This window comes from Microcaecilia unicolor, chromosome 10 (assembly GCF_901765095.1).
Source record: "Microcaecilia unicolor chromosome 10, aMicUni1.1, whole genome shotgun sequence".
NCBI lineage: Eukaryota > Metazoa > Chordata > Amphibia > Gymnophiona > Siphonopidae > Microcaecilia > Microcaecilia unicolor.
The window spans coordinates 218,318,225-218,340,799 of record NC_044040.1 but is presented as its reverse complement, the minus strand read 5'-3'; the positions used below and the strand labels follow the sequence as shown (position 1 = coordinate 218,340,799).

The 22,575-nt window shown below is 43.5% G+C and overlaps 1 protein-coding gene across 6 annotated transcripts in view; it reads left to right on the top strand.

Moving 5' to 3' along the window:
• LRCH3 (leucine rich repeats and calponin homology domain containing 3) overlaps positions 1 to 22,575 on the top strand; it is a 148,829-nt gene that overhangs the window by 82,953 nt on the left and 43,301 nt on the right. For all 6 annotated transcript variants that reach the window (XM_030215867.1, XM_030215869.1, XM_030215868.1 and 3 more), the window contains 3 exons: positions 9,984 to 10,032; positions 12,416 to 12,526; positions 17,914 to 17,993. In XM_030215867.1, the coding sequence (XP_030071727.1) occupies positions 9,984 to 10,032; positions 12,416 to 12,526; positions 17,914 to 17,993 (240 nt within the window). The remainder of the gene's footprint in view (positions 1 to 9,983; positions 10,033 to 12,415; positions 12,527 to 17,913; positions 17,994 to 22,575) is intronic.

The window sequence follows — 22,575 nt, the reverse complement described above, 5'->3', positions numbered from 1 at the left end:
AGTGAAGTCTGCAGAGTGGACAGTTTTGTAGATAATTTTTTTGCAGTTTGGGAGGTGTAGTCTGTGTTAGTTTCTTGCCTCATATTAGTGTTTCTATTAGAGCCAAAAGAATGCCCTTCAAAGAACGGAAAAAGGACCCAAATGAAGAAAATAAACTCGAGTAGCAAGTGCTTGAAACTTTTGGTACTTTTTAAGCATTTGGTAATATGGAGCAAAACAGGTAAGATTGCCCCTGAAAGTACAGTGCAGCACGATGTGCCTGAAAAAGGGCTGCAGTTCAGGAAGTGAAAGAAAACTCTGGCTTGTATGGTGCAGTAAACTGGCCATATCTTTTCTCCTGTAATCTAACATTTAAGCCGTGTTCTATGTTGTATGAATGCTTTACAGAAATGAACAGGCATGTGATTGCTGCTGTGATTTTGATATCTAATTATTAAATATTGGCTCGAGGTATTTTTCTTCTGCTTGTTCATATCTACAGAATGAATAACTGCTAGCATTTTCAGGTTAAACACAAGCCATCTGTTTAATGTTAGTAATATTAAAGGTTGCTTTTTTAACAGAAAACTTCAAGATGCTGTTCTTCCCCTTTGTTCACAGTATATTGTCAGATTTTATACTATATTTTCACAACGTTTGTGTGTAAGTGAGCTGGGGTGATAGTAACATAGTAGATGACGGCAGAAAAAGACCTGCACGGTCCATCCAGTCTGTCCAACAAGATAAATTCAGACCGTATAAGTCTGCCCAGCACTATCCCTGCCTCCCAACCAGCCCCCCCCCCCTCCCACCACTGGCTCTGCCACCCAATGGCAGTTATAACCAACCCCTACCCCCCCCCCCCCAAAGCAAAAACACTCCCACTTGGAAATTAGGGGGGTGTGGTTATGACTGAATCATCCTTTCCTTAACTCTGAGGACAGCACCCAGCAGCTGCTGTAGAGGAGGATCTGAGCTGACATATAACACACTCCACTTAAGGACCCACTACAGTAACTCTTCTTAAAAGGGCCACAGATCTAAGAAAATGCTGCACTCTGGCTACCCAAAAAAATGGCTAGTGTCAGAAGGAAGCAAAAGTTGATTTGCACCTTCTGTCTCCATGTCAGTCTATCAAGAGGAGGTTGAAAAGTCATGGTTCAAAGAAGCCAAGCCATAACAAATTGGAACTAGCTCTGTTAACCCCATATACACTTACAATTTATTAAATTTGTTATACCAAAAAGATCACGGTGGTGTACAATTAATTAAAAAAAATACACAAGAAAAAAGACATGTCGGTGGCCAGCAGTAATAGTAATGGCATACAGTCCAAAGTGTTTGCAGGAAAGGTAGCTGTAAGCACCTTGTACGGGGCAAGAAGTCTTTTTTAGATTAATTTATCTTCTGAAATAATGACAACATGAAAACAGCCCCTGTATCACAGAGAGCCCTGCCTTTGAACTCCAGACTCCTCTTCACTTGTTCAGTACCCATGTCTGTTTTAATCATTCTCACAATAAGTAATTCCCTAATCCCTTATTTGCTGTGTTTGTCTTGAACAGATTGCAAGCTCTGTTGAGCAGGGACAGTCTCCTACATGTTTAATGTACGGAGCTGCTTTAGAAATAATATCCCATCAAGTAGATTCCAAGAGCTGCAACAGAATTTCTTTGCTTTTTGTTCTAAATGACACATTATGTAGATTTTCACTCCATTTGGGCTGAGTCCTGCTATTGGGTCCCTGTTGCGTTGGTGGTAGGATAAGTCCTAGTACCCTCAATATTAACCTGATGGGTCCTTTATGGGTACAGATGACTGTTTCTCATTTGCTGCAGAAATGTAACATGTTTGCATCAGCTACATTCTCAGAAGTTCCTCTTCAGTCTGATGCTTCTTTCTTATCTCTTTCACTGCCTCGTTTTTTTTCTCTTCACTGAGAAACAGTTACTATTGGGCCTCTGTCTTCATAACTATCCAGGTAGCTTTTGTAGTCTTCACACATACTGCTTGTAAAGAAGGCCAAAAATGTAGCTTACTGTTTGATTTGCACTTTTGTGGATCTGGTTTTGTTTTTCTGAGTATAACTACAAGGTACAAGGGTGACCTCCTTGATTTGGTGTTCAGACAATAAGAGTTCTTTACATCATTTTATCATGGCTGGTCTGTGGGTGTATAGTAGGAAGTAGACAAATGTCCTTTTCTTCTCTGTTTATGGGAGCATGTGGGTGCAGACTGTCTGGTCCTCCCCTACTGGGCCTTCTGCCCCATGAGCTGCTGCTGCTGTTCTCCTCATGTGGTTGTGACTGCCGTGAATGTCCCTAAGCTGTGCCACAAAATACAGAGGACATCTCTCATGTATGAGGAGAAGGTTTATGTGCACAGGATGTGTTGTGCAACAAACCAGCTTCCAGGCTTCTGACATGAAATGTTGCTTTAAAGAGCATGCCCACAGAGTGCCAGAAGGACAAAACCTTGCTTGCACACCACTTTATCTGAAGGAGGACCTCTAAAGACTTTAGTATTATCAATTTATGAGGTGTCAAGTGTCTTAAACTCCGTTGGGTCTAGTTCTAAGTTGTGTTGGGGTATCCTCCTTTACTGATAGGCTCAAACTGCCACTGCATGTTGTACCTTTTGCCAATTATACATATGGAAATCTTGTCACACCACTTGTACAGTTAAATATGATTTACTAAGATTTCTGCAGTTGGTGCTAGAACTGGATACAAATCGGCTTCTGGTTAGGGGAAAAAATGAAGTTACCTGGCTGCCACAGAAGTTGTGTATACACAGCAAGATAGATCAACCACATCTAGGTAATATCTTTATGTGACAGTCCAGATCTGTTCATCCACCTGTGTGTCAGTTGTACCTTCTCAGTCTTGTATAGCTGGGGCAACATGGCTTCAACTGTAACAGGTAAATAATTTCACATTTTTTATGGACAAGCAGGATATAATCGGCTACACATAAATGACTTCAGAGAAGGCAGAGGTGGTATTCTGAATGTTGAGTAATCACAAGTTTAGAAAATAAAAAGGGAGGTAGCTTTTTCACATTTGTTGGACATGGAGGGTAGGATGTATAAACAAAGCAGGATTCTGGTTTGAGGAAACTGATCTATAGATCTTTACCACTTACCTGTCCAGGTTACTAACACAAGAATTGTGTAGTGGGTGAAGAGCAGAATCAGATGTGCTGCTTACTGAAGGCTGTTCATCAGGAAAGTACGATATCTTGGTCTTGTTGGATTCTTCACTGTGTTTTTTAAATCTCATTTATCAGTTAAAATTAACGAGGGGAGCTTAGGAGTTTTCTGACTTCTGATAATTTTAGAACAGTGATTCACTAGCTTATTATATCTTACTTTGACCACTGCAAATCTCTGTATTTAGGTGTCCGCTTTTGTGCATTGCAGATAGTTCAGCATGCAGTGTGGTGTAGGTTTTGTTGGGCTGTCCCAGTCTATTCATATCGCTCCAGTTTTGAAAAGTTTACACTGGTTGCAATCAGTGCTACCTGCACAGTTGGGAGTCTGCATTGATGGCTGCGTAGGAAGTGGGTCCACAGGGGATCACAAAGTCCTATCCACCATTCTTGAAGAGTTCTTTCCGTAGAGGGGAGATCTCGAATGATGAAAGGTTTGTCCATGTTTCCCAAAACTGCCAGGAGAGGCTTGCTGCCAGAAGCAGAGGGATCTGTCTGATTCATACCACAGGTGCAGCCAACAAGGAGATGTCTGGATAGTCTTGCCTGCACCTTCAGCTTGGCATGAGTCTGATCTTATGTGGCAGATGTGGTGGCTCCTTCCATACGGGGAAAACAAATGCAGAGTGGAAGAAAATCCAATCCAAGAAACCATTCAGAACTCACGGAATGAGAACCCCAAATAGACTTTATTAGGACCCTACACGGTCTGTGTTTTGGCTATAAAGCCTTCATCAGGGGTCTAAAAACATAACATACAAATAGAATGAGAATAATATATATGTTGAAAATTAAAATTTTTATTTATTTATTTATTGCATTTGTACCCCACATTTTCCCACCTTTTTGCAGGCTCAATGTGGCTTACAGAGTGTTGTTATGATGTAGTCATTACATGATCTTAAATACAATCGATAGTAGGCTGAAGGTAGATGAGGATTTAGATGGGAAGGTGTTGGGTAAGGTCATGTGAGAGGTGTTTTTGATGAACCTGAGTGGTTTAAGGAATGATTTGTTTCATTAAGGATGTCTTTAGTAGGCTTTGTTGAAGAGATGTGTCTTCACCGATTTGCGAAAGTTGGTTAGATTGTCCATGGTTTTCAGGGTCATGGGTAATGCGTTCCATATCTGTGTGCTTTTGTACGCAAAAGTAGTGGCATATGACTGTTTGTATTTAATTCCTTTACAGCTGGGGAAGTTCAGATTGAGGAATTTGTGGGCCGATCTTTTGGCGTTTCTGGGCGGTAAGTCCACTAGGTTTAACATATAGAGTGGGGCATCTGCGTGGATGATTTTGTGAACGGTTAGGCAGATCTTGATCTCAATTCGTTCCTTGAGCGGGAGCCAGTGCAGTTTCTCTCTTAGGGGCTTCGCACTTTCGTATTTAGTTTTTTCCAAAAATGAGTCTGGCTGCGGTGTTCTGGGCTGTTTGGTTTTTTTAATGGTCTGTTCTTTACAGCCTGCGTACAGGGTGTTACAGTAGTCCAAGTGACTTATCACTAATGACTGTACTAGTGAGCGGAAGATGTTCCTTGGGGAAAAAAGGTTTTATTCTTTTGAGTTTCCACATCGAGTAGAGGAGTGTGGTAGCCGTGTTAGTCCACTCTTAAGGTTATCAATAGAAATCAAACAAAATAAAACATGGAAAAGAAAATAAGATGATACCTTTTTTATTGGACATAACTTAATACATTTCTTGATTAGCTTTCGAAGGTTGCCCTTCTTCGTCAGATCGGTTCCTAGCCCACATCGAGTAGAACATTTTTTTCGTTGTATTCTTCACATGGGTATCGACTGTGAGGTTTCGATCAAAAGTGACTCCGAGAATTTTCAGATTTTCTGAAATAGGAAGTGTGCAGTATGGTGTGGTTACGGTAGGGTATTTGTTTGAGTTATATTGGGAAGTGAGAACTAGACATTGAGTTTTTTCTGCGTTAAGTTTTAACTGGAATGAGTCCGCCCAAGAGTGCATGATTTGGAGGCGCTTGTTGATCTCGTTGGTTATTTCGTTTAAGTCACTTTTGAACGGGATGTAGATCGTGACATCATCAACATATATGTAGGGGTTAAGGTTTTGATTGGCTAGTAGCTTGGCTAGTGGTATCATCATTAGGTTGAGAATAGTTGGTGAAAAGGGGGGGGGATCCTTGAGGAACTCCACATTCCGGTATCCAAGGTGGTGATCTGTCAGTATTCGTTGTTACTTGGTAGGATCTGGTGGTGAGGAATCCTTCGAACCATTTGAGAACTGGACCTCCGATTCCGAAGTATTCTAATAGGTTTAGTAATATTCCATGATCCACCATGTCGAAAGCGCTGGACATGTCGAATTGTAATATGAGTATGTTCTTGCTGGTTGCAATTGTTTTTTTGAATGAATTCTTTGCAGACACTAGTACAGTTTCAGTGCTATGATTTGATCGAAATCCTGATTGAGAATCATGTAGAATTGAGTGTTTGGTTAGGTATTCCATGAGTTGTTTCGTCACTATGCCTTCCATCAGTTTTGTTATGAGCGGGATAGAGGCAACTGGTCGGTAGTTGGTTAGGTCCATTGTGCTTTTCTTAGCATCTTTTGGCAGCGGAGTGAGAAGGATATTTCCTTTATCCATGGGGAAGAGACCATTTAGGAGTCTGTAGTTTACTTGGTTCGTGAGGTCTGTTTTGAATTGTTTGGGGGCGGCTCTTATTAGGCTAGTAGGGCAAATGTCAAGTTTGCATTGAGATTTGGCATATTTTCTGAGCCAGTGTGTGAGTTCATCTGCTGAAATCAAGTCAAAATTGGTCCATGATCGATCGGCTGGATATTCCCCAGGTTTTGGGTCTAAGCATTCAAGTATACTTGTGTACTCAATGGTGTTGCTTGGTATCATGCGTTGGAGCTTTATGATTTTTTCCTTGAAATAGTTCGCTAGGTTGGTTGCCGATGGAGTGTCTATGCTATTTGAGGTGACCTGTGTGGTGTTTAGGAGATTGTTTACAAGTGAAAAGTGTTTGTGCGTATCCTTGTATTGGTCCTATTATAGTTTTGTAGTACGTTCTTTTGGTTTGTCTGATGTTGTATTTGTATTTTCTTTGTAGCTGTTTCCGTTCTTTGAGTGTGTGTTCGGTCTGTGTTTTGGCTATAAAGCCTTCATCAGGGGTCTAAAAACATAACATACAAATAGAATGAGAATAATATATATGTTGAAAATTAAAAATTGAAATCAAGTAAAAGCATATTACACATAACATAGGAAACAATGTCTCAAACAAAATAAAAACTGGTATTTAAAAACTAATGTTCATCCAAATGCCATAGTGTATGTATACAATTTAAAGATGTTTTAAATTAAATTCATTAGACGGCATATGGACATTTTACATGGCTAATGTTATATTTTCTGTGTTTTTAAACATCGGTTTTTAAATATCAGTTTTTATTTTGTTTGAGACATTGTTTCCTATGTTATGTGTTATGCTTTTACTTGAGACAATATTCTGCATGTTGTGTTTAACATGATTTCAATTTTTAATTTTCAACATATATATTATTCTCATTCTATTTGTATGTTATGTTTTTAGACCCCTGATGAAGGCTTTATAGCCGAAACACGGACCGTGTAGGGTCCTAATAAAGTCTATTTGGAGTTGTCATTCCGTGAGTTCTGACAGGTTTCTTGGATTTTCTTCCACTCTTCATTTGTTTTCCTTGTTGGATTTGTGGAAGGTGTGAACCCCTTCTTTTTTTCTTTGGCTCCTTCCATACACCAGACAGCTTCATGCAGTCCGCTGTAGAGGCCTCCCCCCCCCCCCCCCCCCCCCCCCACTTCGAGAGAGCAGTTGAGCCAGAGCACACTCATTGGTGCTTTGCTTGTTTTCAAGAGTATGTGAAGAAAGAACAAATCAGGGCCAGTGGTAAGGTCTCTGGAGCCCCCCCCCCCCCGGTCCAGTATCTCCTTTCTCTCTTCACCCTTCTCCCACCCCACACCCTTTTTCATCCCAGTGCCTTAAAAGGTGAAGAACAAAATTTTGCTTTTTAATTTATTTGAAAGCTTCCCATATGTAGATATAAATATTGTGAAATAAAATTGAATATCACTAAAACAGATCCAGACTAGTGCTGTCATGTAATGGCTTCATCTATGTTTGACTGATTGTATCCTTCCTACATAACTGTCTCATTCTGCAGGAATTGTTACTTTCCTTAGGGTCACAAACAGTAGAATTTGCAGCCCTAGTTACTCAGGAAAAGATTTCTGCTTGCATGTTTTATTAGAAACTGTCTTGTTGATGTCTTTTCTTTTCCTCCTCTCTGCTTCATCCTCTGGATAGATCTGGTATTTATTCCTATAAGTATAAAGTATGTCTTGTGACCGACCTGTAATCGGAGCTGGATACAGTATAGTGCTTTTATATGCATTGTAAAAGTGGGAAGAGCAAATTGTGTATTGGTAGCTATTATCAGGATTTCTAAAACTCTATCCCACAAATTATAAGAATCTCAAGTTCTGTTGCTCCGGGAACTGACAAGCAAGTAAACGAGCCAGTTATTATAATGTAAGGGCTATTTATTTGCAAGCAAGTGAAACAGTGCAAAACTTATATGCAAGATAACTCAGAAAAATAAAAGACAAAGGTTCTTATCAGATAATTAGAGTGAACGCACATTAAACCCTGGGGTCAGGCCCTAAAATCAGGCTTCCTGTTATTACCCTTTAGCAATAATAGAACTGGCATACAACCTTGGATGTAAATGAGGTTAGAAGGTGATGTCCGTACAGGACACCAAACGAATAGCTGGTGGTCTGACCATGGTTTGTCTGTCCATTTTGTATCTGTTAGTATTAGGTTTAGGTCTGAGGACAGTTTGTGTGTGTTGAGGTCGAGTGTGTGTCCTTTGACATGGGTTATTTGCATATTTGGCCAGTTAAGGTCCCATAGTTGGAGGAAATCCTTGCGTTCGTGTGCATTGGTTAAGTTAGGGTCTTCTAGGTGTAGTTTTATGTCCCCTATTATAAGTAGATTGGAGTTAGATACACAGGTGTTTGATATGAAATCCATGAAGTGTGGTTGGCATTCATACCAGTTACCTGGTGGTCTATAAAACAGGACAGCGTTTAGGTGGTCCAGCATGGTTGTATGGTGGATTCAAACGGAGGCGATTTCAAGTTGGGGTGTTATGGACTCAGCTGTTGTTGCTACAGTGAAGTGCGATCTATGGATTAGTGCTATGCCTACTCCTCTTTTTTCTTTTCTTGTCCAATGAGTGATTTTGTAGCCTGGAGGGCATAGATCTAAAATTATGGGGTCATTATGATCGTGGATCCAGGTTTCGCTGATGAATAGTAGGTCGAGATTATCTGCTGTGATCCAGTCTGTTGTTTTATTGACTATTGATCTGGCGTTTATGTATCCCACTTGAATTGTTTGGTAAGCGTCAGTTAGGTTCGAAGTTGTGTTGATTTTTGTTAGCTGTCTATTCTCTTGTAGTGTGGGTTTATTGTATCCTTTCTTTGTATTAATTTTGTCCGCGTATAGTAGTTCTTCCATTGTTTTGGTTGTTGTTGTTTTGGTGAGATGTATTTTATCTATGTAGTCTGTAGAGGTTGTGTATTGTTGGTATGTAGTTGGTATCTGTGAGAGGGGTGGTTAGTGTGTGGTGGTTAGTGTGTGGTGAATTAAGGATAAGGAGTAAATTGTTAGGAGCAATTTGGCAGTCTTCATTTTGGTGTTAGTTCGCTTTTGGGCTGTTAGGTGATCAGGTTTTATGGTTGTGTTGTTGGTCCTTATTCATAGGATGTTGGCTATGCGGCCTGGGTGGCTTTGATGCTCTATGGAGTGGTGAGCGGGTTGATTGGTTAGAAAAGCCTGGTTTTACTCACAGTTAGATGTGTAGATCTAGGGCGCTGTCGAGAGGGCTGCATTGGTGACCGGCTGCCTGAGTCGAAGGGCGGTGGTCAACGATTGTCTCCGTTTTGTGCGCGGCGCTTCTCTGTTCCACCACTCCGCGCGGTCGCACCATGTGGCTGGTTGCTCGGCCTTCCCTCTCTGCGGTGTCTTTATTGCAGTGGTTTAGGCAGGGATCCCTTCAGGTATCCAAAAGGGAGTCATCTCATCTATACCAGAATCACTTTAATTGTCTGACAAGAGAAGGAAAGAGTGTTTCAGCAAAGTAGAAAGCAAACCCAAGACTCCTGTTAGAAGACATCGCCTGGGTTCATGATACCTGCTTCCCCTTTTAATTATTTTTTTATGCAGTTAAAAGTTGTCTATTTCACTGACTTTTTTTTAATGTTGGTGCAGAGTGAGTTCCATTAGGGTATACTTGGAAGTAGTTTTTTTTTTTAATATCACTGTGCCTTGTCTTCCTCTCTCATGTTTGATTAATTATATTTGTCATTTCCTTGCCCTCTCTGGCTTGCTACTGTTTTTATTGTAAACCACTTTGGTAAACAGATAAAAGACATTATATCAGGTTAACAAATTAAACTTTATACTTAATTCATTTCCTATGGATTCCATTAAGAAGACTTGGCCCTTCAAAGTAAGAGTATTACACTGGTGATATCCATTATGCTGTCAATTATTTCATCAGGACTCCATCATGTACTACATGGACGTAGTCTCTCTGGCCTTCCCCACGACCCCCAGCAGACCTATGTCCTCAGAGCTCCCTTCCCTGTATTATATTTATCAAAATTTTCACTCTAGCAAATTGAAACAAACTATAAAAACTGCCAGTTACACTTGCACTGCTGCTCACATCTCTTGATTTGTACAAATCCTGTACCCTTTTATCTGTTTATCTGCAGAATGATGACCGACTTGCCATGTCACCAGCTTCACCCACTTTGCAAACAGGTAAGGGATGGGGAAAGAAAAACTGGTGGTAGGAAGAGCACTACAATTTTTTTTTTTTTTGGGGGGGGGGAGCCTGTTGCTTTCTTGTGCTATTACATGTCAAGTGGGACTTTGCTATACTGAAAACCTACACACTAGCTGCATCCTTTTCTTGAAGCTGAGGACAGTTCCCTTACACAGTCCTTTGCCAGTAGCGTACCAAGGGAGGGACGTCCCAGGTGCAGTCACGTGGTTATCTGCTCCTCCGGTCCCCTGCCTCCTCTGATGTTACTTCCTGTTAAGGGCTAGGGGACCGGCGGAGCCAACAACCATGCAAGTGCTCCATGCACCCCTTTGCTAAGAGGAGGAGTGGGGGATGATGCGCTTCAGGGGTGGGGGTGTGACTCGTCTCAGGGGGGGACACAGCGGTGACCCGCCCTAGGTGGCAAGCAAGCTAGGTACGTCACTGCCCTTCGCTATAACCGTAACCGAGGGCCCATTGCACAAAGGTAGCCATAAAATATGGCTGCATCGGTAAAATTTACCGAGTCGCAAACAGTGACCAGTGCACAAAGGGGATCACATGCAGATGAGATGCACTGATCCCCCTTTGTACATCAGTTGCTGTTGGACCGTCCCCTTCCCACACCCCAGCAAATGACCCTGGTGAACTAGTGACCCCGTCCAGGTGATGCACAGCTCCAGAGTGCCTAGCTCTAATGAGCAAATTTTACAGCTGCTCTGGAACTATTGAAGAGGAGGGAAGCACAAGCAAGCAGCTGCAAAGGTTGCCTGCTTGTGCTCCCTACCTCATGCCTTCGTGACCCCCCCACCTTGCAAGCAATTCTCTAGTGGTCCAGTGGACTCCAGACCTCGTCATGCCTCCTGACTCCCCCTCTCCCAACAAAATTCCCTAGTGGTCCAGTGGACTGTACTACTACTACTATTTAACAGGGGCTGGGTGCTGCCATTTTGAAAGCGGCTGGGCAGGATTTAGGAGGTGTTGCTCTTGCCCAACTTTTTTAAGGTATAGTGGAGGAGAAGGGGAGGTTACTAAACCACCAGGGTCATTTGCTGGGGGAATTTTGTTGGGGGGGGGGGCAGTCGGGAGGCATGGGGAGGTCGGGGGTCCACTGGACCACCAGAGAATTGCTTGCACGAGAGGAGGTAGGGAGCACAAGCAAGACAGCATTTGCAGTTGTCTGCTTATGCTTCACTCCTCTCTGACAGCTCCAGAGCAGCTGTAAAATGTATTTGTTAGAGCTAGGCGCTCTGGAGCTGTGCATTACCTGGATGCTCATTAGAATACTTTATCAGTGGCTGCTAATGGCATGGCACGTTAGAGCCACGGAAAACCCCTTTGTGCATTACTGGCTAAATAACGTTTGCTTTTGACTGGCTACAACCAGTCTAAAGCAAACATTCCCATCCCGGTAAGCTTTGTGCATCAGGCCCCCCAGTGTGTAAGGCAGCTGGGCACAGAAGCACTAAAATTATTCTACATATGGCTTATAAGGTAAAATAATCAAAGAGATGTGAAATTCACCTTTCAGTAAAGACTGTTAATTCCCTAATGTACTGAAAGTCAGTCCAGGCTCTGTGGTACTGTGCTCACTTTCAATCTGGGACTAAATCAGGTCCCAGGAAGGTGACTTGTTGCATGCATGACTGTGTGCTGTCCTTCCTTTCCTGGGGCACATCATTTCTGTATAGTATATAGACTAGTGCAGTAAGAGCTGTCTTTCTCTGGCACTGTTAGACAAGGCAGGACGGACACTGCTTGATGTCTAGTCAGGGCCGGCTCAACCATTAGGCAAGACTAGCCAGTTGCCTAGGGCAACAGCTGCAACCTAAGCAAAACAATAGGTCTTGACAACCATACAGATTCAAAGAGCCATCAGCACATAATTTAACCTGAATTTGTATAGGATTTTTGTGTGATTATCATGATTGCTGAGTTCAAGTATCAAAATCTTGGAGGGTGGGGGCTGCAGGCTAAGAGCATGAAAGTTAGTTGTGGGAAGTATGTTTACCTAGGGCACCCACTGCCTTTGTATTGGCTGTGTTTCCAGCCTGTGTTCTTCAGGTAATTGTGAAGTAAAAATTCTTGATGTCTGGATGTCACAAAGCAAGCACAGGAAGACAGTGCAAGGCGCTCTCTGCCCCACGGAAAAAGAAGGAAGTTGGAGGGATTGAATATAAGGAATGTTTGTAAAGTATTTCCTTGTTATAGCCATTCATTTAATGCATTGCCATAATACCTGTCATTTTTTTCATTGTTGCCATTTAATTCTTTGAGAACTGCATTCCTGATATCCTGTTTGGAATTGTTAAGTGCCTTCCATTGTTTGCTACTTATTTTTCTCTTTGCTTCTTTTCCACTCCCTTCATCTGTGATTTTCAGTGCACCTTTCCCTGCCAAACTCTAGTCTTGTAGCTCCATCAAGCGGCGGATCCCCCCATCGACCTGAGAGCTTCCTGTTCCGAGCTGTTGGAAGGGATGATGGAAAGAAAGGTAGGAGGAAAAGCATGAAGAACGTTGCTGACGACCCAAGAGAAATAAGTTCAGTTTCTTTTTACATTGCAGATTACATTAGAGAGAGATTAAATCCCACACCTCTCAATTTTATAACACACATCCCATATTCCCCAACAGCTGAGCAAGATGTTTCCTTTTACAACAATCTACTACAACACCCTCCCCCCCCCCAAAAAAAATTCCGATTGTGATGCAGCAGCAGCACTCCTTTCATTGCCAGACAAGTATTTATTTATTTATTACATTTGTATCCCACATTTTCCCACCTATTTGTAGGCTCAATGTGGCTTACATAGTACTGGAGAGGCGTTTGCTAACTCCGGTTTAAACAAATACAAAGTGATGTTGTGGTAAGATAAAGTTCATGTGGCACAGCCACACTAGGGAATCGTACAACGGAAGAGTTGTGTTATGTTCTTCACGTACTTTAGTTTTGTTGTGTTGCAGAGATCAGGTATTTATGTTGGATTGGTAGGGTATGCCTTTTTAAACAGGTTAGATTTTAGTTTTTTCTGGAAGTTTAGGTAGTCGTTCGTAGTTTTCAAGGCTTTTGGTAATGCATTCCACAGTTGTGTGCTTATGTAGGAGACACTGGATGTATAAGTTGATTTGTATTTGAGTCCTTTGCAGCTTGGGTAGTGCAGATTTAGGTACGTTCATGTTGATTCGGATGTGTTTCTAGTTGGTAGGTCTATCAGGTCTGTCATGTATCCCGGGGCTTCACCGTAGATAATTTTGTGAACCAGAGTGCAGATTTTGAAAGCAATGCGTTCTTTGATTGGGAGCCAGTGTGGTTTTTCGCAGAGTGGTTTTGCGCTTTCAAATCACGTTTTTCCAAAGATAAGTCTAGCTTCCGTGTTTTGAGTGGTCTGAAGTTTCTTTAATGTTTGTTCTTTGCATCACGCATATATTCCATTACAGTGGTCTAAATGGCTTAGTACCATTGATTGTATCAGGTTGCAAAATGTTTCCCTCGGGAAGAATTGTTTCACGCGTTTGAGTTTCCACATTGAGTGGAACATTTTCTTTGTTGTATCACTTGGCTGTCTAGTGTTAGATTGTGGTCCAATGTAACGCCAAGGATTTTCAGGCTGTCTGAGATAGGGAAGGTGTAATCTGGGGTGTTGATAATTGTGGGGTTGTCTGCGCTGTGTTGGGATGCGAGGATAAGACAGTGTGTTTTTTCTTTGTTGAGTTTTACTTGAAATGCATTTACTACTACTACTACTACTTAACATTTCTAAAGCGCTACTAGGGTTACGCAGCGCTGTACAATTTAACATGGAAGGACAGTCCCTGCTCAAGGAGCTTACAATCTAAAGACAAGTGTAGAGTCCGTCTCATAGGGCATACTATATTTCACGAAAGGTTAGGTGCCGAAAGCAGCCTTGAAGAGGTGAGTTTTAAGCAGAGTCCATGATGTTCAAGCTGATCTTGATTTCGTTAGTGATTTCTGTCAGTTTAGATTTGTAAGGAATGTAAATTGTGACATCGTCTGCATAGATGAAGGAGTTAAGGCCTTGGTTGGATAAGGACTTGGCTAGTGGGGTCATCATTAGGTTGAAGAGGATTGGTGATAGCGATGGTAACTCACAATCCTGCAAAAAAACTAAACTATATAGCAAACTTACTATTGAATTACAGCCCTAACTCCCAAGGCTGAACATCATAAATCCTATCGTGAAAGATAACATTTTACATATTACAACAGCTCCATTACGCCTCTTGTTGAGAAGACAGAACAATCCAGACTGAGAGAGACTCCAGCACAGAAACTACACACCTAATACAGAAAGAGAAGTAGCAATGCAAAACTAGAAGAGGTGCTTGTTTCCTAAAACAGGATAGTAACATAGTAGATGATAGCAGATAAAAGACCTGTATAGTCCATGCAGTCTGTCCAACAAGATAAACTCATTACATAAGGTATGTTTACCTGATCTTGATTTGTTCTTGCCATTTTCAGGGCATAGACCTTAGAAGTCTGCCAGGCATGGTCCTTGTTCTAAAACTCCACTCCAACCCATCCAAATCTATTCAGCCACGATCAGGGCACAGACCATAGAAGTCTGCCTAACACTAGCTTTGCTTCCCAATTATTGGTGTTGCCACCTAACCTCTGCTAAGCTGCTTTGAATCCATTCCTTCTATTTCTTTATGTTTATCCCACACATTTTTGAATCCCATTACCATTTTCATCTCCACCACCTCCTCATGCGGGAGGGCATTTCAGATATCTACCACCCTCTTAGTGAAAAAATACTTCCTGACATTATTCCTGAGTTGGCCCCCTTCAACCTCAATTCATGTCCTCTAGTTCCAGTTCTGTTTGGTGCTTGATATACTGCCTTTCAGAAACAATCAAAACGGTTTACAATAAAACCCTAAAAGGGGCACAAAAATTGAACATAAAATCAACAGTACAAGAGACCGCATGCCACTGTTGGGTCAACTCCATGTTCTACTCGTCGGGAAAGCAAATGAGTTTTTAACAATGACCTACCGTTATCTGCCATCTTTGCACCTAACATAGTGCCCTACGGGGCATCTATGTAAGGAAAGTAAGTGCCTTCTTTCCTTTATAGAATACTAATATTACCATGCACTTAGGCAAAAGCACGTATGCCTTTTCATAGAGCAATGCTCACACCTAAATGCTAGAGATAGATGTGTAAGTCATGTGTACTACTGTCAGTCTAACCCATGTTCCACTCAGACTCTGTACATCTAATCTAACCACTAATTCTTTCGTGGGTCCAAAGCAGTGTACAAATAAACATTATAGTACATTCAGATTACAAAATGTAAACATGCATTATGCTACATACAAGTTAAAATATATAGATAAAAATCGTGCAAAATAATTACAAATACATAACATCTCTCAGTTTGATTAGAAACCATGCTCACCTGTCAAATACACATTATGGGGGGAATTCTGTATAGATTGCCCACAGTTAGGCGTTGAGATGATGCACACTAAGCATGAATTCTATGAAGGCTGTTCCCCACCTACTTTTCTTAGTAGAATATTAGGTTTCCAATATATGCAGATTTATGTCATGTATATTCATTAGGAGGCATCATTGGCAAGCATTAATATTCTTCTTTCTATTCTTAAGTGCAGAATATACTTCTGCAGGTCCCAGTGAAATGCAGCTCTTTTTATTTATTTATTTATTTATTTAGATTTTCCTCACACCTTTTTCAGTAGTAGCTCAAGGTGAGTTACATTCAGGTACTTTGGATATTTCTCTGTCCCAGGAGGGCTCACAATCTAAGTTTGTACCTCAGGCAATGGAAGGTTAAGTGACTTGGCCAAGATCACAAGGAGCAGCAGCGGGATTTGAACCGACCACCTCTAGATTGCAAGACCAGTGCTCTAACCAGTAGGCCACTTCTCCAGTGCTAGTGATTTTAGAATAACTAACACTGGGATTCTGGTTGGTTAGGTGCTTATTTTAGAAGCTCCATTCAGGTTTTGGATGTCTGAAAACCAGCATTTAAACATCCATATTGCGAGGGCGCCCAAATCCCAATTTTATAAAGGCAGGTATGGACGTTTAAAACTGCAATAGACCCATATGGCAGTGGGGCATGGCTTGGACATGTTTTGGGCAGGACCAGGTTTGGGAACCACTGGTTTAATGTTTTCCTGTCTTCTCTGGGAAAGGTTATTATAAATGAGTCTAGAGCATTTTATATGTGCAGATTTTCATGCTGCAGGAAGCTATTCGAGCAAGGAGGATTGTTTTAAGTTTGTTGCTCGGTGGTTATTTGATAATCACCTGAAAAATTAATCCTGAGAAGAACATGATTCTATGGTTAGGCAGAAAAGATAGATCACGTCATAGTTTTGGTTCTACAGTTTTGCAGTATCTTTGCAGTCATGTAGTTCAGTTTGGATAGACTGATAACCTTTTCTCGGAGTTTCAGAATAATGTGATTAAAAAAAAAAAAAGATTAAAAGCTTTTAGTAATGTGTGATCAGGCAAGAAAAAAAACCTATCTTTCCCAGTCAGATCTAAGACAGATTATGGAGGCTGTAGTTTCAGATTATATTGGTTACTGTAATCTGTCTGGGTCTTCCTGTGTTCATACTGCCACAAAATGATGAGTACAGTAAATGGTGGGAAAGGGCCACCCCTTTACTTCTAACTTAGCTTTGGCTACCAGTCTAAGAGAGAATTTTTTTTTTTTAACTTCAATGATTTGAAACCAATGAAGGGCACCCAACTCTAAGCATCTTGCAATAAGAAATATGTTCCTTTGAGAGATCTGTGGTTACTTTTGCCTAATTCTTTTTGCCTTCTTTTTTGGCAAAAGGGACTGACCCAAGGAAGGACTTCAGTTTGGACTTCTCTGTCTGGATATGAAATTGGAGTCAAACTATTGGACTTTTAGGCAGAAATTGAAAACATGGGGGTAGATTGTTCAAAGTGATTTAACTGGGCAGGAGAAGTTCCTGCCCCATTAAATTGCAATGGGCAGCTCAGGAGCCAATATTCAGCAACACATAACTGGATGGTGCCCCCGAATATTGGCTCTGACCCACATGGCACTCGCCAGTTGGTGCTGGGAGTTATATGGGGACACTGACGATATTCAGTGCTAGTGGCTAGATAGCTAATTGGAGAGGACTCCTCACTGTACCAAAGACACTGAATATCATGGCCAGATTTAGCCAGCAATGGTTGGCATTTCAAGACGTGCCGACTGCTGCCAGCTGAATATTGAGCTGTTAACAGAATATTAGTTTTGTATTATTACAATGGATTTGTTTTTATTGGTACTATTGTTGGATTGTACTTATTGATCCTTTATATTTTTTATGATGATTTTATTTATTAAACTGTTTTGAGCTTATTTTTTGCTGGCATTGTAATCTGTCTTAGTTTACTGGCTAAGCAGAAAATGAGTCAAATTAAACCATCAAACTGCTCATTGGTTTCAGGTGCTCAGTTACCTTCACTGGTGTTCTGAACCCCTACATCTCCAACTACCTGTCTCCAAAATGAGCTCACTTCCTGTCAGAAATATATTATGGTCTTGTTTTATGATTATTTAACACTAGGTTATGTTCCCGCAACACGGGTTCAATTGGCAAATTATATAGTTGTATCAATAAATTTTACAAATAATAAGTTGTTTGTATCATTAGAAAGGCATTGTCTACATTTTCTTTTGATTGCTTTTATTCTATATTTACTCCTGTATTATGTATGATCAGGGTCACAGATTGGTGCTACTTAAGCTCAAATCCCCCCAAATTGCTAGTCCACCTATTTCCTTGGAGGAGAGTTGATCCAGAATGATCCAGAAAAACCATCCTTCATGTTTGCGCCTTCTTGTAACCCCCATAGACTGCAGAACCCATCGGATCTGCAAGCAACAGGAAGAGGAAGAGGTGGAAGACATGGAGTTGACAGAGCAGCTGCGAAAGGTCTGGTTTATTTATGTCAACATCCTCATTCAGTTCTAATTATTAATGCCCTTCCCCTAGTGAATGTTACCTGTTCGTTTCCTATAAATAAATGAAGTATATATGTTATGTCAGTGCTTCTCAACCATTCTATTTGTGCTACACTTTCATGTTCATTCCATCCTCGTGGTACACAAACTCACTACCCAGCTTCTCCCATCACAAATGATATGAGCCGATAATTCAAGAAAAATATATCATTTATTCTTAACTACAGCACTTAAAAGCTGAACAAACCAATGCCCAACATGGCCACGTTTTGGCCTACTCTAGGGCTGCGTCAGGAGCAAGAAAACCAAAATGCTGTGTAGTCAGGATTCATCACTAAGATATAACAGCATGTCTTCTCCAAAGCAACAGCCTTGCAATGACATCATCACTGCCAGTAAGAGGCGACTCACCAGTATTCTCTGTTTCTAGGAGATGTTGGCACACATTATACTGGTGAAGCAGTACTGAGCTGCTTGGGCCTGTTTTGGGTCTGCAGATCAAGCAGTCCTCAGATTTACTTCCAGGGCAGCAGCTTGAGGCCATTTCCCCTGGTCAAGGGCTCCCAGGGCACCAGTATCCAGACTTGTCTCCCCTGGAGTGAAAAATCGATTCACCTCCACCTATTCCACACCACTCAGCTGTTTTCCAAGCTGAAGAGCCCTAACCTCTTCAGCCTTTCCTCATATGGGAGCAGTTCTATCCTTTCTCTTTTTGGTCACTCTTTGAACCTTTTCTAATTCCACTATATTTTATTTGAGATACGGCGACCAGAATTGAACTCAAGGTGAGGTACTGCCATGGAGCAATACAGAAGCATTGTAATATTTTTGGTCTTGTTTTGCATCCCTCTCCTAATTATTCCTAGCGTAGTTTGCTTTTTTGGCTGCCACTGCCACACACTGGGCAGAAAAGTTCAGTGTATTGTCTACGATGACACCTAGGTCTTTTTCTTGAGTGCTGACTCCTAAGGTGGACCCTAGTATCAGATAACTATGATTCGGATTGTTCTTCCTAACATGCATCACTTTGCATTTGTCTACATTAAATTTCATCTGCTATTGGGATGCCCAGATGGGTTTTGTCAAAGGCAGGTTATCAGCAACCAATGTCCAGAGGGCGGCAGGGTTAATTTATATTCAAAGGAGACATATAAAAGCAATGTGAGTAGCAGCTGATGCAGAAAAAGCCTTTGATAATGTATAGTGGCCATTTCTGTTTAGAGTTTTGGGGGGAAATGGGTCGCTTCACTATACTCGTCTTAATAGCAAAATTATGGGGTGTTGTCAGAAGCTTTCTCCTTACATAGCCTCTCACTTTTTTCACCATACCCGTATTCAGATTGGAGGGGAAGAACACAAAGTACTGCTTTATGCAGATAACATGTTTTTTGTGCAGAACCCTAAAGATTCCCTATCCTCTTTGATTGAAGAAACTGATACCTATGCAAAATATTCTGGTTATAAAATGAATAAAGATAAATTAGAAGCTATGTTAATTAATCTTAGGGGATCAGATATTCCAACCAAAATTGCACAAGGGTTCCAATACTTGGATATATGACTTTCAGATAAGCTCTGTGACCTCTTTAAACTATTCCCCAATGGTGAAATTACTTACGAAACAATTAGATGCCTGGTGCCAGGGGAAGATTGCAGTAGTGAAAATGATGGTCCTCCGTTTGACTTCTTCAGATAAGATGTCGAGGATCTTTATCTGAAATGTCCTAAGATCAATTTGACATGACCTAAATTGACAGCGGAGAAAGGAGCGGGCTACCCAGTTTCTCCGAGGACAAGCAGGCTGCTTGTTCTCACTGATGGGTTGACGTCCTCGGCAGCCCCCTCCATCGGAAAGTTTACTAGCAAAGGCCTTTGCTAGTCCTCGCGCGCCCATGCGCACTGCGCATGCGCAGCCGTCTTCCCGCCCGAAACCGGCTCGAGCCGGCCAGTCTTCTTTCGTCCGCGCTCGGTACGGTCGTGTTACGCCGTTCGTGCCCCAGAGAGTCGACCTCGCGCGTCCTTTTCGACGTGTTTTTTCTTCTTTTTCGTTACAAAAAGTTCGGGAAGCGCTCCGGAAGTGTTCCGGAAGACCCTTTCGGGTTTTCTGCCCTTCCCGTAATTTCTCAGCTTTTGCCCCGTAAGTTTTCTTTCGTTGTCGGGGTAGGCCTAGTTTGGCCTCGGTCGAGATTTTTTCTCCCCTTAAATTTGGTGCTTCAATTTTCGCCATTTCGGCTTTTGATTTCGCTGGCGTGATTTTTCCGCCCATGACATCGAAGCCTTCCAGCGGCTTCAAGAAGTGCACCCAGTGCGCCCGGGTAATCTCGCTCACTGATAGGCACTCTGCGTGTCTTCAGTGTCTAGGGGCCCAGCACCGCCCTCAGAACTGCAGTCTGTGTTCCCTGTTACAAAGGCGGACTCAGGTAGCGAGATTAGCCCAGTGGAACGTTTTGTTCTCGGGCTCTTCGTCGACATCGGCACCGGAGGCATCGAGTGCATCGACGTCGTCAGCGTCCGGACCATCTTCCTTGGCTGCCGCTCCATCGACTGCATCGAGGCATCGGACCTCTGCATCGGCGCCGAGGCATCGGGCGACTGCATCGACGTCGGTGGTACCGAGACTTCGTCTGCTGATGTCGTCGGACGGAGGTGCATCGTCAGGAGTGCAGGTGAGGGCTGTCCATTCCCCTGCTGGTGGCGGTGAGCCTTCGGGTGGGTCTCCTCCTACCCTGAGGGCTCCTGCGGTACAGCCCCCCCGGGATCGACCCTCTTCGGTCTCGGCCCCGAGGAAGCGACGGATGGATTCTACGTCCTCCTCGTCGGTGCCGGGGAGCTCCGGTGACATGCTTCGGAAGAAGTCGAAGAAGCATCGACACCGGTCCCCTCCCCGTGTCGGCACCGAGAGCTCTGGGTCGCCGAGGGATTCGGCACCCAGCAGGCATCGGCACCGAGAGGACCGCTCACCCTCTGTTCAAGAGGTGTCGATGCACTCCACTCTGGACAGCCCGGAACAGCCTCCTCGCCCGGAACAGGTTCTGACGTCGACGCCTGCATCGACCTCTCAGCCTTTTTCTGCAGCCACTCTGAACGAGAGCCTCCGGGCCGTTCTCCCAGAGATTCTGGGAGAGCTGTTGCGCCCTACCCCTCCGGTACCGGCGGTGCTTGCGCCGCCGGTACCGTCGAGCGTGGCGCCGGCTGGCCCATCGCCCAGGTTGAGGGTACCGACCGCGGCCACCTCCCAGGAAGGCTCCCTGACTACGTCGGCGGAGGGAGCTTCGCCGATGCGGGCGAGGGAGTCTACCTCTCGACGCCCCCACCGTGGACGGGGTTCCACCGAGTCGAGCAGGGCGAGGTTGCAGACACAGGTTCGTGAACTTGTGTCTGACACCGAGGGTGAGGCCTCGTGGGAGGAAGAGGAAGATCCCAGATATTTCTCTGACGAGGAGTCTGAGGGTCTTCCCTCTGATCCCACTCCCTCTCCTGAGAGACAGCTTTCTCCTCCCGAGAGTCTGTCTTTTGCTTCCTTTGTCCGGGAGATGTCTACGGCCATCCCCTTCCCGGTGGTTGTGGAGGACGAGCCCAGGGCTGAAATGTTTGAGCTCCTGGACTATCCTTCTCCACCTAAGGAAGCGTCCACTGTTCCCTTGCACCATGTCCTAAAGAAGACATTGCTTGCGAACTGGACAAAACCTTTAACTAATCCCCACATCCCCAAGAAGATCGAGTCCCAGTACCGGATCCATGGGGACCCAGAGCTGATGCGCACCCAGTTGCCTCACGACTCTGGAGTTGTGGATCTGGCCCTAAAGAAGGCTAAGAGTTCTAGGGAACATGCTTCGGCGCCCCCGGGCAAGGACGCTAGAACCTTAGACTCCTTTGGGAGGAAGGCCTACCATTCCTCTATGCTCGTGTCCAAGATCCAGTCTTACCAGCTCTACACGAGCATACACATGCGGAACAATGTGCGGCAGTTGGCGGGCTTGGTTGATGCTCTTCCCCCTGAGCAAGCCAAGCCTTTTCAGGAGGTGGTCAGGCAGCTGAAGGCGTGCAGAAAATTCCTGGCCAGAGGAGTCTATGACACTTTTGATGTTGCGTCCAGGGCCGCTGCTCAAGGTGTGGTGATGCGCAGGCTCTCATGGCTGCGTGCCGCCGACCTGGAGAATAGACTCCAGCAGCGGATTGCGGACTCGCCTTGCCGTGCGGACAACATTTTTGGTGAAAAAGTTGAACAGGTGGTAGAGTCTCTCCACCAGCGGGACACCGCATTCGACAAATTCGCCCGCCGGCAGCCTTCAGCCTCTACCTCTACAGGTAGAAGATTTTTCGGGGGAAGGAAGACTGCTCCCTATGCTTCTGGTAAGCGTAGGTACAATCCTCCTTCCCGACAGCCTGCGGCCCAGGCTAAGCCCCAGCGCGCTCGCTCTCGTCAGCAGCGCGCGCCTCAGCAAGGCCCCGCGGCTCCCCAGCAAAAGCAAGGGGCGAGCTTTTGACTGGCTCCAGCAGAGCATAGCCGACATCCAAGTGTCAGTGCCGGGCGACCTGCCGGTCGGGGGGAG